General features: G+C 42.4%; 1 protein-coding gene across 6 annotated transcripts in view; it reads right to left on the bottom strand.

The window, feature by feature from the left end:
- SPAG9 (sperm associated antigen 9) overlaps positions 1-17,866 on the bottom strand; it is a 117,260-nt gene that overhangs the window by 70,754 nt on the left and 28,640 nt on the right. For all 6 annotated transcript variants that reach the window (XM_041000998.1, XM_041000997.1, XM_041000996.1 and 3 more), the window contains exon 3: positions 6,657-6,727. In XM_041000998.1, the coding sequence (XP_040856932.1) occupies positions 6,657-6,727 (71 nt within the window). The remainder of the gene's footprint in view (positions 1-6,656; positions 6,728-17,866) is intronic.

Here is a 17,866-nt window from a genome sequence, read left to right as displayed (position 1 = left end):
GCAGCAGAGGGGCAGGACTTGGGCCAGCCTCCTTAGCTTTCCCAGGCCATTAGCAAGCAGGGTGCCAGATGCAAAGTGAAGCAGCTGGACTTGAGCTAATACCTCGATTGAATGCTAACAATGCAGATGGCACTTTACTTACCATGCTATAACTCTGGGCAACTGACAGTAAACTTCTAAATAAAAATTTTAAATTTACCTTTTAAAGATCTATTTAAAGAGAAAGATTGATCTTTCATTCACTGGTTCACTCCCCAAACTGCCTTAATGGCAGGGGTTAGGTCAAACCACAGCCAGGAGCCAGTTGCTTCTTCCGGATGTCCAGCGGGGCACAGAGGCCCAAGCAACGCAGCCATCTTCTACTGCTTCCCAGGCCTTTACCGGGAAGCTGGGCTGGAACTGGAGCAGCCTGCACGCAGATCACCCAAACCAGAGCTGCTGCCAGCAGGCAGACTAACCCACTAAGCCTTTCAATTTGCCTTTAAAAAAGCATACTTTCACCGAAGATTTTTTTTGTAGAAAAATTGAGATTTTTAAAGGTTTTTTAATTTTTAAATTGAAAACTGAACAAATGATTATATTAAAGCAGGTGCAATAAAAGAAAAAACCCAAATAAGAAATATTATCAGAATGAACATAAGATCAGATATAAAATACAAAAATATTTTTGGAAACCTTAAATTGACACTTTTTATTTTTCTCTTAACCTAATTAAAAGACTATTTTTGCAGGTTTACAAATATTATTTTTGACTTCCTGATACAAAAACAAGCTGGGGCTCGGCACAGTAGCCTAGTGGCTAAAGTCCTCATCTTGCATGCACCAGGAGCCCATATGCATACTGGTTTTAATCCCGGCTGCTCCACTTCCCATCCAGCTCCCTGCTTGTGGCCTGGGAAAGCAATCCAGAGTGGCCTAAGGCCTCAGGACCCTGCACCTGCATGGGAGACCAAGAGGAAGTTCCTGGTTCCTGGCTTCAGACCAGCTCAGCTCTTGCCATTGTGGCAGCTTGGGAAGTGAACCAGCGGATGGAAGATCTTTCTCTGTGTGTCTTTTTCTCATTCTATATATCTGCCTTTCCAATCAAAATAAATGGATCTTTAAAAAATAATAATAACTAGCCGGAAGATACTGCTGGCAGGTAAAGCCATAACGGGCAATACCCATACCCCAATTTTGTGTCGGTTCAAGTCCCAGCTGTTCCACTTCCGATCCAATTCCCTGCTAATGTGGCTGGGAAAGCAGCAGCAGATAAAGTGCTTGGGTCCCTGCCACTTGCATGTGAATCCTGGAAGGAGCTTCAGCCTCAGGTCTTGGCCTGGTCCAGCACCAACTGTTATGGCCAGCTGGGGAATGAGCCAGCAGAGGGAAGATCCTCCCCAGCCACACACCAAACCTCTCTCTCCCTCTCTTTTCTCTGTAACTCTTTCATCAAATAAATCCTTAAAAAGAATACCAAGCTGTTTTCTTGTAGCAAGAAAAATTTTGGGGAAAAAAAAATTAAACTCAGACTAGTATCACAAAATAATTATTGGATGTCCACTTAAATTTAAGGTTTTAGAAAACCTGGGTTGAATTCTCCTGGGCAGTAATCATATGAATTGCTTCTTCAAACAGAAGTATCTAAGTTTCATTAAGCATTCAGACGAAAAAAACCAAAATGTCCCACAGAATGCATTTAGAGTGGTCTACTCATTTAACATAGAGAACTGAAAGCACAGTTCTGCCACTAAGACTTCATTCTAAATTATTGTTTTAAATTCTTAGAAAAAAAACAATGGAAACTTCAGAAAATGCAGAATTCTGACCTTCCTCCAATGAGCTCAAGTAACTGCAGATACAATGTGCTCCACATCTAATGAAATTACAGAGATCCAACCAACTAATCACTAATGAGCAGCGAAAAAAGAAAAAAAAAAGGAAGCTCTCCTTTATGGAGGAACTCTGGCTGTAATAGGCCACTCCAGTTAGTCACTTTCCAGTTAATCTTTATATTGTAATCCTTACAGATAAGCTCCAGTTTACAGAGGTTAAAACAGCATATGCCCTACTATATAATGATTAACCATCTTCTAATCTTAGTCTTGAGACCAGCATTCAGGTCTACGAGACCCTCGAGACCCTCGGAGCCCTGGAGCCCGGTCCCACTGGCACCGCTCTCCGCCCTTTCACTTAGCCCTCCGGGCAGGCAATGAGCTCATTGTCTTTTCTTCCTGACACCCACAAGAAAACCCCACACTGGAAAACATTTCCTGGCATCCGAAATAAAATAATACGCGTTATATTCTATAAATGAACAAAAGTAAAATAAATACACTTCCCATAAAAATTTAAGTTTTAATTTCAGGTCTTCACAATGTAGTTCTGATTTTTTAATAAAAATCATTAAAAAAAAAAGAAGAAGAAGAAGAAGTAGCAGTAGCAGTAGCAGTGAGTGGACGGGCAAGACTAGTGTCGCCCTGGACAGAAAGAAAAAAGAGCAAAGGGTCAGCGTCTGAAACAGTGGTCAGGACACATCAGACTTTCTGGGTTGAAACCTTCCCTCTGCTGCCAATTCTACCTTCCTGCCAGTGCACACCCTGGCAGGCAGCAGCTGATGCCTCGGGCTGTTAGTTTCCAGTCCCAGCAAGGGAGACCTGGATCGGGCCTAGCCCACACTGCACAACTTCAGGCATTTGAGAAATAAACCAGTAGATGGAAGCTCTGCTTTCTCACATCTCAAATAATTTCTTTAAATTTTTTTTTCTATTGGAAAGTCAGATATACAGAGAGGAGGAGAGACAGAGAGGAAGATCTTCCATCTGATGATTCACTCTCCAAGTGGCCACATCAGTCAGAAGTGAGCCAATCTGAAGCCAGGAGCCTGGAGCCAATTCCAGTTCTTCCATCCAGGTGCAGGATCCCAAGGCTTGGAGCTGTTTTTGACTGCTTTCCCAGGCCACAAGCAGGGAGATGGATGATAAGCGGGGCTGCCAGGATTAGAATCGATGTCCATATGGGATCCTGGTACGTTCAATGCGAGCACTTTAGCCACTAGGCTACCACACTGGGCCCTAAACAATTTTTTTTTTTTAAAAGAAAGGTGAGGCAGTGAAATGGGACTTTCTTTAGATTTCTTTAGACACTACTGTGTCCACCAGCCCCATGCCTCTTGGTCGCAGAACTGTAATTCTCAATGTTCTCAAAGATGCACATTAGATTCACAGGTTCTAAGGAGCCGGTTCAGCAACCAAAATTTGGAATCATCCAAAAGGACTCAAAGGGCATTCCTGTGCAGCAAGTCAAGTTGCCACCTCCAATGCAGGCATCCCACATGATGGTTTCACTTTCAATCCAGCTCCCTACTAATGTACCTGGAAAAATAACATATGACTCAAGTAGTTGTCCCCGAATACCCACATGGGAGCACAAATGAAGCTCCTGGCTCCTGGCTTCGGATTGCCTCAGCTCAGGCCGTTGTAGCCATGTGGGGAGTGAACCACTGCATGGCAGATCTCTCTGTCTCTCTCCCTCCTTCTCTCTGTAAATCTGCCTTTTATTTTTATTGGAAGAGAAAGATCTTCCACCTGCTTGCTCACCCCCCAAATGGCCACTATGGTAGGAGGTGAACCAATCCAAAACCAGGAGCCAGGAGCTTCTTCTGGATCTCCCACAGAGTTAAGCTTTGGATCATCCTTCACTGCCTTTCCAGGCCGTAAACAGGGAGCTGGACTGGAAGTGGAGTGGCCAGGTCATGAAATGGTGCCCATATGGGATCCCAGGACTTTGCAAGGGGAGGATTGGCCAGTTGAGTTATTGTATCAGGCTGCAAAGTAAATAAATCTAAAAATAATAAATAAATAAACTGTGAGAGAGAGAGAGCCTTAGAGGGCAAGTGCTTAGCTCGTACCTAGGACACCTATGCTCCCATTCAGAGTGGCTGGGTCCAATATTGACTGGGCTCCGGCTCCTGGCTGCAGTTTCCCACCAATATGGACTCAGCAGCAGCAATGATGGTTCAAGTAACTGGGTTCCTGCCACCCACGTGGTAGACCAGGATTGAGTTTCTGGATCCTGGCTCCGACCTGTCCTTTGCCATTGCAGGTTTTGTGAGAATGAGCCAGCAGATGGGAGCCTGCTTTTTCTGTCTCTCAAAAAATAAATAATTAATAACAAATTTTAGAAAAAAGAAGTCATAGTAGGTCTCCCTAAGCAGTAAGCAATGTATTGCATAAAGGGCTACTTGAGCCACTATTTTGCACCTGCGAAAGATGTTCCCTTCTTTGGAAGTAATAATGAAGAAGTTAAGGTTAAATTTTCAGATTTCCTTTCCCTGAGGGTTTCCAGAGCTTACCTTTAAGGGCACCTACTTCTTCAGCATTAGATAGCTATTTATAATTGCTAATTGAATGGCATCTCCATAAACACAGAAAATTGTAGGCTAGATAGTAGAACAGACCCACATTTCAAAGCAGCCATCTCTGTGTTACATAAGCCTCCCTGGAGGCAAACACAAAAGAAATGAACATATCGGCACGGGTACCAGGAGCTGCCGAAGGAGGGGTCTGTGCCCCACAGGAAATGTGCCCCAGGAGCGGATATGCCCAGCTCTCTGACTTGGCCATTAAGATTTTCCTGAGATCTTTTCTTCTTCCAGGACTGCAGCATGGGGCCAGCGCTTTGATGTAGTAGGCTAAGTCTCCACTTGTGATGCTGGCATTCCATATTGGCTCCAGTTTGAACCCAGCTGCTTCGCTTCCGATTCAACCTCCCTGTCAATGCTCCCGGGAAAGCAGGGGAAACTGGCGCAAGCTCTTGGCCCCCTGCACCCACGTGGGAAGCCCAGAGGAAGCTCCTGGCTCCCTACTTCAGATCAGTGGATGTAAGACCTCTCTATCTCTCCTTCTCTCTATATAAAATCCGACTTTCAAATAAAAATACATCTTTCTTTAAAATTACCGTATCTTTTAACTTGAAGCTAATGTCAAGCTTTTTTCTGTAGGTATTTCTTTTTGATTTTCATTAAATAAATATGGAAAAAATAAGAGACTTCAGCTTTCTGACAATGGAAATATTTTATACATACTGAAATTTAACACCATAATTCAATAATTATTCAAAAGTTTAGAATTTCATTTACTATTCATAATTCATCACTACTAATCATTTATGGAATATAGCAATATTCCTCAAACATAGTTGTAAGTATTAGAACTAGCAAACACTATGGACAGGTCATTGTTAAGCTTTTGAAATAAATACTGTAAAGATAACAATAGGCTTTTACAATCCACTTATTTTTTAAGATTTATTTTGAAAATCAGAGAGAGGAAAAGGAAGAAAAATAGATCTTCCATTCACTGGTTCATTTCCTACATGGCTGTAACAGCAAGTGCTGTGCCATGCCAAAGCCAGGAGCCAGGAGCTTCTTCCAGGTTTCCTGCAGGGACGGCAGAGGCCCAAACACCTGAGACATCTCCCATTGCTTTTCCAGGGCCATTAGCAAGGGGCGAATCAGAGGTAGAGATGACTGGAACACAAAAGCCAATATGGGATGCTGGCATCACAGGCAGCAGCTTTACTCACTGTGCCAAATGCTGGCCCCAATCCATTGCTTTGTAATACTCCTGATACCCTCAAATGCCATGCATTATTGGGGGGGAGGGGAAGGGGAGCAGGAATTTTTTTCCCCTAACTTACTGACAGGTTATCGTGCAACCTGCTCCTGTCTTCCCCAGGCTCTGTGGGCCCAGGCAGCTCACTCTACCACTGCATATCAACCCTGAGGCACTCCATGTTTTGGGTATGGCTAATAAGTTACGGTAGTAATTACCAAATCTCACCTGCCAGGGCCACCAGAGAGAAATGTGAACCCCTCCCCAAGACAGTGTCCCTACTTACTCCAAAGAAAATCAAATTGAGTGCAGTGAAACTTCTTATTTTTTAAAAACTGTATGAGCCTCTATCAAGTCATGATCCTGCACTCTGCTATCCGAGTGCACGGGTTCTAGTCCCAGCTCCCCTCTCCAGGCCAGCTGCCTGCCAGTGTGTACCCTGGAAGGCAGCAGGTCATGCTCCCCAGGTGGGAAATCCAAACTGAGTCTCATCTTCTCCCTTGAGCTGGGCCCAGCCCTGGGCACGGCGGGCAGCTGGGGAGGAAACCAGAGGATAGCAGATCTCTGTCTCTCATTCTCTCTCTGCTTTTCAAATACTGAAAACTCATGCAGAAAACCTTAATTAAAGCTTTAATTAAAATCTTTATAAAAACTTTATTGAAGTCATTTGGATTTAACACACTGTAATGTGCTTGTTATTTGTGATGAACTTATGCTCTTATATGCTAGATTATAAATATAGAGATCCTTGTCAATAATTTACCTACTATTATTTCTACACTGGTAACCAGGCAAATAAGTTCTCTCATCTTTACACCCACACCAGCCAAGGAAACAAACAGGGACTGCCTTACCAACAACTGTGGTATAATAATGAAGAGTTAAACTCCAGGTGAAAAACAAGAAAATATGTGCTAACTAGGGAAATGTCACATTACGTTTGCTTTGTGGAAACAGTCCCCAAGAAATATTCTGGGTTTGTTTTAGAAATCAAGACATGCTTTCTAAAGTCCATTTCTGTTGCAGTACTACTAGCACAGTAAGAATAATCTGGAAACGTACCTCCGTGTGTCTCTGATGTAATGCATTATACTCCTTCTTCAGCTCTGCTTCTCTTTCTTCAAGTCTGCTAACTGAAATTAAGATACGTATGCTTAAAACAAAATACAAAAAAAAGTTCACTAGAAAAAGTCCATCCTGGAAGCTTGGAATGGGTTATCCACAGTCCTTAGCACCGCAGGAGTCTTCCCGGACCTCACCCCATCAGCCTGTAAAAGCTTGCCGATGTAACAAACTTGCAGAGCAGAAACAACAGGAAAGAAAAAAAAACTTAAGTAGCAGACGAGTTCTTTAATGTGCATGCTTATCAGTTAGGTCTTTAAACATGACGTGAAATTATTTCTTTCAAACACTTACAAATCATGGTACGGTAACCTGAAATTAGGGTCCAAGTTTAACACTATTCCAGGGCTTGTAGACATCAGGGACTCATTGGCTCTTATTTAGCGCCCTCTGCTGATGGATTTTGTGCATGGTACTGGGGGACTGAAAAGCAATCTGGTGATGTAGATGCAGAATGTTGGGAAAGGATTTCTCAAGGAACAATGACTGCTGGCAAATAACAATGATTTAGAAAAGTGGTTGAGTCCAAGGGGAACCAAGAAGAAATAACACTGCTCGAGACAGATGGTAATGAAAGTCTTCAGACACTGTTACCACAAAGCAGAGAACATAAGCCCATCAGCGGGGAGGCAGAGGAGGACTGGCCACACTGGGACAGCCTACGCCGGTTGAGCGGCGGCAGACAGGCTGTTGGACAGAAATACAAGAGGACTTTGAAAAATCTGCAATCTGTGCCTGGTTTTCAGGAACTTTTAAAAGAACACTTACAGGGCCAGTTAAAAGGCCTTGCCTTCCACACACCTGGATCCCATATGGGCTCCAGTTCGTGTCCCAGCTGCTCTGCTTCCCATCCAGTTCCCTGCTTGTGGCCTGGGAAAACAGTGGAGAACGGCCCAAAGCCTTGGAACCCTGCACCTATGTGGGAGACTTGGAAGAAGCTCTGAGCTCCTGGTTTCAGATTGGCTCAGCTCTGGCCGTTGTGGCCTTTCGGGGAGTGAACCAGTGAACAGAGTTTTCTGTTCCTCCTTCTCTCTCTACATCTGCTTTTCAGATAGATAGATAGATAGATAGATAGATAGATAGATAGATAGATAGATAGATAGATAAAGAAAACTTACAAGATCTGGCACAGTAGCCTAGTGGCTAAAGTCCTCGCCTTGCATGTGCCAGGATCCCATATGGGTGCTGGTTCATAACCCGGCTGCTCCACTTTCCATTTCACTCCCAGCTTGTGGCCTGGGAAAGCAGTAAAAAAAAATGGCCTAGAGCCTTGGGACCCTACACCCACATGGGAAGAAGCTCCTAGCTCCTACCTCCTGGTTTCTGGCTTTGGATTAGCTCAGCACCGGCTGTTGCAGCCACTTGGGTAGTGAGCCAGCGGAGAGATCTTTCTTTTTGTCTCTCCATCTCTTTGTATATCTGCCTTTCCAATAAAAAATAAATAAATCTTAAAAAAAAAAAAAAAAAGGAAAACAACACTTGGAAAGGCGGGGCTTCAGCACTCAGGAACAGCTACTTGGGAGCCCTGGGATTAGCTGGAAATATTCTCTGTGTAAGGTCACCTAGCTGCAAAGGCTGTTATAATCTCCAACCTGTGACTGGCAGAGAGCCGTACAAGTTAGCTATCAAGAGTAAACACTCAACAGCATACACGCACGAGTGTTCTATGCTGAACAAAACACAACTTGTACTGCCAAAAACCTCATGTTTGATTTGTGTACACCTAACCCACTATTTGTCTTAGTATCAGGGAAACATATCATTAATTAGGACAACAACTCTTTTTGTTTTTATTTGTTTTTCTGAAAATATTTATTTTTATTAGAAATGAAGATTTACAAAGGGAAGAGACAGAAATCTTCCATCCGCTGATTACTCCCAAATGGTCATGAGCGTCTTCCGACATGGGAGCTGGGTCTCAAGACTCTGGGCCATCCTGTGCTGCTTCCCCAGACCATAAGCAGAGAGCTGGATGGGAAGCAGAGCAGCAGGGAAACAAATCGGCACCTACATGGGATGCAGGCACTGCACAGTGGAGAACTAGCAGTTTGAGCCACCACGCAGCCCCTTGGTTTGTTTCTAATTCAAGTATATTTGCTGTTGGCTCATTAACTGGGCACAAGTAAGCAAACATACAAAGGACCATGGAGCACCCTTTACCAAGCCAGGCAACGTCTCCGCACATCTGCTCATCTTATTCCATGGCTGAAAGTGTTAGACAAACTTAAAGCAGATGTGACAGGGTAATGCAACAGATACTGTAATCATTCTTTATACTGCTCGTATGAACTTCACTGAGAAACAAGAAATCCAAACAAATTAGATATAGTAACAATGTTTCAAGAAACATTTTCTACTGTTTCTTGTTAATTTATCTAAAGCTTAAGGAGATTCTGAGGTTACTATAAAATTTGTTATCTATTTTTAATTGTTCATCCCTACAAATCAGTATTTTCTTGAGAACACGCAACCAAACCAAAATATTTAATGTTGGGGGCAGCACTGTGGTAGAGTGGGTTAGGCTGCCACTTGCAATGCTGTGATCCTACATGGGAGTGGCGGTTTGAACCCCAGCTACTCTGCTTCTCATCCAGCTTCCTGCTGATGTTCTGGGAAGGCAATCGCAGGTGCCTGTGACCCTGTCACGCAGGGAGGACAGCATGGCCCGCGTTTCAGTTCGGCTCAGCCCTGGCTGAGCATTTGGACACTTGGAGAGTGATCAAGCAGACTGGAAGCATGTGTTTCTCTGTGTTTCAACTAGCAAACGAAATAAATCAAAAAATTCTTTTTTTAGTTGCTGAGACTGAACTAAAAGCCAACTTGTATTTATATTTCTACATTTCAAATTTGTGCTTAATAGAACCTTATTATTTATATGCATCACCACCAATAAGACTAGCTAATCTCATTTAGTACTTACTATGTTAAAATTAACTTTATTTATATTAAACAAAGTTATGGCGAGAAAGGGAGACACAGAGAAAAATCCTCCATCCACCTGGATCACCCTTCCCCTGCTCCAAACGGTTGGAATGGTCAGGGTCGGGACAGGCTAAAGCCAGCAGTCAGAAGCTTTCTCTGGGTCTCCCATATACTTTGGTGGCAGCTACCAAAGCATTTCGGGCTATTTTCTACTGCTTTCCCACCTGTGTCAGTGGGAGCTAGATGAGAAGTGGAGCAGAAGGGACTCGAACTGATGCCAATATGAGTATGCTGCAACATCAGCCAACCCTTTTTCCTTTTTTTTTTTTTTAAATATTTATGTGTGTACATACTTATTTATTTGAAAGCTAGAGTCACAGACAGAGAGGAAAACAGAGTGAGAGAGCTATCTTCCAGATGGTTCACCCACAAATGTCCTCAATGCAATGGCTAGGCCAGGTCAAAGTCAAAAACCTGGAAATCCATCTGGATCTCCCACACGGGGGAAGGGAGCAAAGTCCTCAGGTCATCCTCTGCAGTCTTCCCAGGTTCATTACCACAGAGCGGGACAAAAGTGGAACAGCCAAGGGAAGAACCAGGGCTCATGTGGGATGCCAATGTCACAGGGCCACAATGCCAGCCCCTACCTTACCATCAAAACTATTAATACATTCACTTTAGGGATTTGTAGCTGAAGCCAAGTGGGGTGATGTCATTTCCCCAAAGTGACATGGAACAGTCTAGCTCCAGAATCTGTGTTCTCAAACACCATGCTTCACTGCCACTCAAGAAATCCTCCTTTCTGTTTTGTATATTAAAGTCTACTTTAAGATTTATTTTTTTAAGATTTATTTTTATTATTTTTTTATTGGAAAGGAAGATATACAGAGAGGAGAGACAGAGAGGAAGATCCTCCGTCCGATGGTTCACTCCCCAAGTGAGCGCAACGGCCGATGCCATGCCAGTCCAGAGACAGGAGCCTCTTCCGGGTCTCCCACGCGGGTGCAGGGTCCCAAAGCCTTGGGCCGTCCTCGACTGCTTTTCCCGGGCCACAAGCAGGGAGCTGGAAGGGAAGCGGGGCTGCCGGGATAGAATCGGCGCCCATATGGGATCCCGGGCATGCAAGGCGAGGACCTTAACCACTGCACCACCGCGCAGGGCCCTACTTTAAGATTTCAGAGGGTGGTGGGAGCTTGTGCTTCAAATAAAAAATCTGTTCTTAGGGAAATAACCCATAGATTCCTTCACACAGGATACCAAACCTTCAAGTAAAATACTCATCCTCACTAAACATCAGGGAGATGTACATTAAAACCAAAATGTAACACTACCTCATAAGCATTAGAATTATTAAAATTTTACAAAAACTAGACCAAAAACCAATACACCAAATGCCGGTAAGGATGTGATGGCTGGTGCTGTGCCACAGAGGATTACCCAATGCTGGCATCCCACATGGGTGTTGGTTTGAATTCCAACTGTTCCACTTCCAACCTGCCTTCATACTTCTACCCAACCCACCCTAATCAGAGACCCTAAGTAAACAATATGAAACATAAAATTAAAAAAAAAACAAATTCTTGTATAATTTAAGTCATTCAACCTGTGGTATTTTTGCTATGGAAGCTAGCCCCAGCCAATAAATACACCAACTAATTACTATTAGGTAACGTCAGAGAAACACACTTTATCCTAGGTGCTGGGTGATTTGGTCAGATACCTGGCCGCTGGCAAACAGAAAGAGGTCTTGATCAATGCTATGGCAGCTTGCTTTTTTTTTTTTTCCCTAATTAAAATGCTTTAAGATTATTTACTTTTATTGGAAAGGCAGATTTACAGAAAGATTTTCTATTTATTGGTTTACTCCCCCCAAATACTGACAGAGCTGAGTCAATCTGAAGCCAGGAGCTAGCAGCTTCTTTCAGATCTCCCATGTGGATGAAGGGTCCCAAGGCTTTGGGCTGTCTCCTGCTGCTTTCCCAGGCCATAACAGGGAGTTGGATGGGAAGTGGAGTAGTTGAGACATGAACTGGTGCCCATAGGGAATGTTGGCAACTGCAGGCAGTTTTAGCCAGTTGAGTCATAGCGCTGGCCCCTACTACACATGACTTTGATGATCCACCGAACAGCCAGACTGTAGGTAAGGAGATATAAAACCCAAATTACCACTAATTTTTATGTATTTTCAGCATTGAAGAACATTTACATTATTCAGACTGATTTGGGGCCTTTTATAAGAACTTAAAGTTCTACTATTTGTTTGATTTCCCATGAGTATTTCATATTATCTTCAAAATTTCTTCAGGCAACATTTATTTACAACCTTATATTAGTTAGATTTATTTTGCTTAATTTGTTTCCATCTGGCATCATATTTTAGCTTTTGCCTCAAAAAATAACACTAGTTAGACTACAAATCCATTCTTTATCACCTCTCTGAAAAGGTGAAATGGCTACATTTACAATTTCTAAAAAGATTTATATTTTATTTAAAAGGCAGAGTTACAGAGAGAAAGAGGAAAAGAGATCAGCCTTCCATCTGCTGCTTCCCTCCCCAAGGGGCCACAATGGCCAGAGCCGAGCTGCCCTAGGCAGGAGCCAGGAGCTTCCTCTGGCTCTCCCACATGGATGCAGTGAACTAAGGACTTGAGCCAACCCCTGCTCTTCCAGGTCCTAAGCTGAGAGCTGGATGGGATGTCAAACAACAGGGATGTGAACTGGTGCCCATATGGGTGCCAGCACCACAGGCGGAGGCTGAGTCTACTATGCCATGGTGCTAGCTTCATAAATTTACTAATTTCATTTAAATGGTCTGTATCTATACTGTTTCTTAGCAAGAACTTAACACACACACACACACACACACACACAGGACATTAGCAAATGCAGACTATGATATCTGGTGTTTTTTCTATTTAATTTTTAGAGCAGTTTCAAATTCACAAAAAAAGTTAAGTATAGAATTCCTAGCCATCTCCTGCCCGCATAGTTTCCCCCAATCTGACATGCCATATCAAAGTTGCACATTTATTACACTGTATGAACCTCTACTGACACATCACCCAAGGACATCATTTACATTAGGGTACAGTCTTACTGTTAACAAAAGTCTAACAACCTGCACCCACTAGAACGGTATCACAGCTAACAGGTTCACGTCCTTAAAGATCTGCTATATTCCACGTAGCCATCCTTCCCTACCCAATTCCACACCTGCCTCAAGTGCTGCCTTTCCCAGAATGTCACAGAGCCATAATCATACAGTATACAACTTGCTCAAATTCACTTTTTTCACTTAGGAATAGGCCAATGAGATTACTCTGCATTTTTTCCACAGCTTGATAGTTCCCATTTTAAGTGCTGCATAATATCCCACTGAAAGGAATTAGCCCTGTTATTTTCATAAGCACTAACAAATTACAATTACCAGCCTTAAACATTAGCTCCTCTAATTTAACTTCATACACTCACACATATGTACATATACATATATCCTTGTTTGTATTTTTGCCTGTTACATCGAAACCTTTGTTTCTCTATTCCATTAAAAGAAAACTGAAGATTTGTCACTTAGTAGTTATATTCAGATATGGCACTGATAACCAAGTGTACAAATCAAAGCAAGAATACTAATACAGTTTTGACTGTTACTTGTAGCCAACTACAGCATTATAAAGACGGTTCATATGCAAAGTAACTGACTTCCCATTTATGAACCTGGAACTAAGCAAGTCAAGACGCCAAGAGAAAAACCAAGAAAACCTTCCCAAAGAGGTCACTTACGACAATGAACTCTGTGAAACTGCACACGACAGCTTTTCAGTTGACTCAGACTAGACCAGCATGATACACAGGCAGTTAGGGAGGAGGAGGTTTGGAAAATGTGGTACATACACAAAAAGACGATGATTCAATTTAAAAAGGAATGCAATGGTACATAGTATAATATGAATAATTCTTAGGCTACACGAAAGAAATTGATCACAAATGACTGTTTATTGTATGATTCTATTGATGTAAATGCATACAGATATAAGTCAGGGGAAGAAGGGAATAGAGAGTGAGTGTCAACAGGTATGGGAATTTATTGTGGGCAACGATAATGTCCTGGAGTCAGGCACTACTTGCGGTTGTACAACCACATCATATACATGACTTACATTTCAATTTTTAAAGGAGATTCAATATCTATCATTTAACACAAGCATCAGAAAATTGCATCTTGATTTCATAACCACCTTTTTATTTTATTTTGTTTTTGATATTGTTTACATAGTTAAGAGGGATGCACACCCACGAGGGTCTCAGGAGGGGCCCCGGTGAGGCCGCTCAGGTCTGGAAAAGAAAAACCACCTCTTTCTGAAGAGAAAAATCAAATCATAGAAGGATATATCTCAAAGTTTAGTAAGTAAACATTGCAAATGAAATGAAATATTAATGAAACTGCAGTGAAGAATTTTAAAGCAATAATAAAAATCAAGCCAGAGATACCAGAAGTTAGATATAAAAAACATATGAGCATAAATCATAAATACTGTATTTGCATTACAATCTCCTTCTCTCTCAGATGATTAACAGCAGAAAGAACTGCAAATGACTTCTAAACTTTAATTATGTTCACTTTAGAGAAATATTTGGGACCAGCACTGTGGTGCTGTGGGTTAAGCCAGAGCTTGCAATGCCATCCAAATACCTAGGTCCCTGACACCAACCTGGGAGACCTGGGCGGAGTTCCTGCATACCGTCTTTGACCTGGCCCAGACCTGGTTGTTGTGGGCTTTTGGGGACTGAAATACCAGATGGAATGTCTGTCTCTCTCTCTCTCTCCCCACAATCTCCACCCAAATTCTGGCACTCTGCCTTTCCAGTGAATAAACGGACAAATCTTTGTAAATTTATAAAAATGTCTGCTACTTTTTGCCTCTGTAGTTAATTTTCTTTTCTTTTTTTTTTTTTTAAGATTTATCTATTCTTATTTGAAAGGCAGGATTACAGAAAGAAGGAGAAAGAAACAGAGGAGGAGAAACAGAGAGACAGAGATAAAAGATTGAGAGGAGGACAGACAGAAAGATCTTCCATCCACTGGTTCACTCCCCAAATGGCTGCGACTGCTGAAGCTGAGCAAATGCAAAGCCAGGAATCTTAAGCATTTTCTGGGTCTTCCATGTGGGTGCACGAGTTCAAGGCCTTGGACCATCCTCTGCTGCTTTCCCACGTGCATTACCAGGGAGCTGGATCGGAAATGGAGCAACCAGGACTCAAACTGGTACTCACAAGGGATGCAGGGGCCACAGCAGAGATTTAACTTGCTATGCCACAGCGCCGGCCCCTGCAGCTAAGACTGACTGAGTTAAAGCCAGTGTGTGCCACTTCCAGACCTGACACAGTAAAAAAGCTTCCACAACCTCCCATTCCCTTTCTCCTTCCTTTAAATACATACAAATACAATGAACCCAGAGAGTATAAATTAGAAAAATGCCCACCTCCATAACTAGAAACATTTACTTTAAGAAAAAAAGAACATCTTTATTGAGATAACGTATATAGCATAAACATTATTCATTTCTACCCTCTTAGTTTTAAGGTTAGAAAAACCACAGAGGACAAACAAAACTGGTTTGGTTATATAGCAAATCACAAACAGGATTCTATTCTGCCATGCAAGCTAGCTTCCTGGGAAGGCGCTCGACTAGGCACTAGGCACCATAGGGCTCTGCGTTTTGGCTTAGCGTGGAAACATTTACATTTTAAACTTTACCTAGGAAAATAGTTTCTGTGGCTTATTTGCTATAACTAGGTTAGCTAAAAACATTTATTAGCTTATAAACATGCATTAAGTCCTTGTAACTGGCATTTTAAATCACCAGAGGTGCATTACCCATCATGGAATAGACGGGGACCTCTGTTATTCTGGACAACTTTCTGAATGCTCTTCTGGCAATTCTTCTCTCCCCTCAAAGCTATCAAGTACCTGGACAGAAATTGTTTATAATTTTCTGAGTTTCATGTCTTCTTGACTTGTACTGTGATTCTAAATGTTATTATTATTAGACACATAAAGTATTAGTTACACAAACACAAAAATCATGATACAAACCTAGATCCTGCTGAACGCTGGTGCTTGATACAGTACAGACACTGCCCCAAATGCGGCTAAGCCCACCGCAGAGGTAACAGCACAAGCCTGACCAAGCAACACAATTGCTCTCCTCAGACCTCTGAACCCACCGCTCTGTCACTGCATTTTAGAATTTGTGCCCACAGACATTCATCTGCAACATAAGGTAATGCACCTTCCTGATAATGATGTTTCATTTTATTTTCACTCATTTGCATGTTTTAAATTCATTTTAATCTGTTGTAATGCCTTTTATGATATCTTTGGGATGGCATCAATGCTTTTCACATTCTACAGACCCAAATCTATGAATGACATTTTATAGTAAAAAAAAATTTGTTTTCAGTAAATGAACCTAGAGTACACAGAAAGCATACACCCCCACACTGAGATCATGTACCGTACCCCAATCATATCGCACAAATTCAGAACCTTTCACTCTTTACTGAGAACACTCACAATAACTCAGTACACAAAACAGCCAATAAACTCCGTTTACTCAAGGCCTAAGTCACATGAGTAGGCAGACACTTCTGCAAAGAACTTTTTAGCACAGGGAACAGATGCTTCTTCAAAGTCCTGAAGGTTACTAAAGAATCAGAAAAGAGCAGTGGAAGGGTAGGGAGAACAGAAAGAAAAGCCCATGTGGGCAAGGACTGCAGACCATCGCTTGTTTAAGAGTTCCCACATAAAGTCAAATTCAAAAAGCTGTCTCAGAAAAAAAAAAAAAAAACCTAAAACTACCTTCCTACTCACCCAAACGAGTTACAACCTGAGGTTAACTGGAAAGAAACAAGATTCTGCTCATCCTGTCTATCCCAAAACCAACAGATAACTAATCTGCCATTTTCAGCTGACAATATTCTGAGGGAGGGGAAAATATTAAGCCAGAGCATCTCAAAACTAAAAAGTGGGAGACAATCACAGGCTGCTGCAAGTTTCCCCTTGGTGACAGCGAGTGGTGATGCTCCAGCCTCCTTCTGAATGCTCTTTCCATACATCTACCCAAAGAGCAAGAGGGTATGATTCAGGCAGGAAGAGCCACCTGCTCCGCCGGCTCCAAATCAGAGCTTACCTCCTTAGATTGATGGCCTGTGCCAAGTTTGGAACACCTTCCATCTCTGCTGTCTTCTGCCCCATCAGACTGCTGATAGGCCTACGGGGGGAAGAAAGAGAAACAGACCTGCTAGAACGCCATGTCCAACTCATCATGTGCCTTCTGAAAAGGAATCAACAGTCCTTACTGCTCAGGGAAGGCAGCTAATCCAGCCGGGAACTGGGCCTCAGAAGACTGACACCGGTCTTGCAGAAACCTCTCTTTGAACAAGTTGGAATCCAAAGTCCCAACAGGTAGATCAGAATCAAATGCTGACTTAGAACACACAGATCTCAAGACAACTACATCACAACAGTAATAAAAGCCTCCGTCTGCCAACCACATCTTTCACTGTGTTTCTAAACCTCCAAAGCTCTTCGGACAGATATTAACTCGATTAGTCAATAACCCAGTGTCAAATTATAAGTGCTCATGAATCAATGATCACACCCATAACTAAGTAGGGTAACTTGCAACAGTCCCAGAGGCAAGGACTTGGCAGCGATCCGACCCAGGCAACGTCTGGAAGACCTACCGAGGTCCTCCCTGACAGCAAGCCGACTCCTCTCCCAGGCCTCTTGTTGGCTTTACTGCACACATGCACAGAAGCACCCTCACCAGGGTCCACAAACGCTTCCTCGTGACTAACTACAGCCAACACATTCACTTCCCTAGCTCAGTCTCAGAATTACAGAAAAACTGCCTGGCATCTTCCTTATCATATCTTTACATGTTTAAAGAGAGATCAATTCCTTTTTTTTTTCAATCTTTTTTTTCCTATTCTCTAAACTAATCACCAGAAAGCTTCCAACCCTTATTCACAAGCTAATTTTTATAAAAGGTAACTTTATGGTTCACTTTAAGGTTCTCTAGAATACACTAGATTACAAAAATGAGAGTCCAAGTACAGATTATCAAACATAAAACAGAACCAAAGACCAAACAGTAGTACCTAATGAAGCGACAAAGGCAACAAAATATTAGTCTTTGCACAATTTATCTTGTGCTTAATTT

Source organism: Ochotona curzoniae, unplaced genomic scaffold (genome assembly GCF_017591425.1).
Source record: "Ochotona curzoniae isolate NIBS_2020 unplaced genomic scaffold, NIBS_Ocur_1.0 scaffold_2453, whole genome shotgun sequence".
Lineage (NCBI taxonomy): Eukaryota > Metazoa > Chordata > Mammalia > Lagomorpha > Ochotonidae > Ochotona > Ochotona curzoniae.
This window is presented reverse-complemented; position numbering and strand designations above follow the sequence as displayed.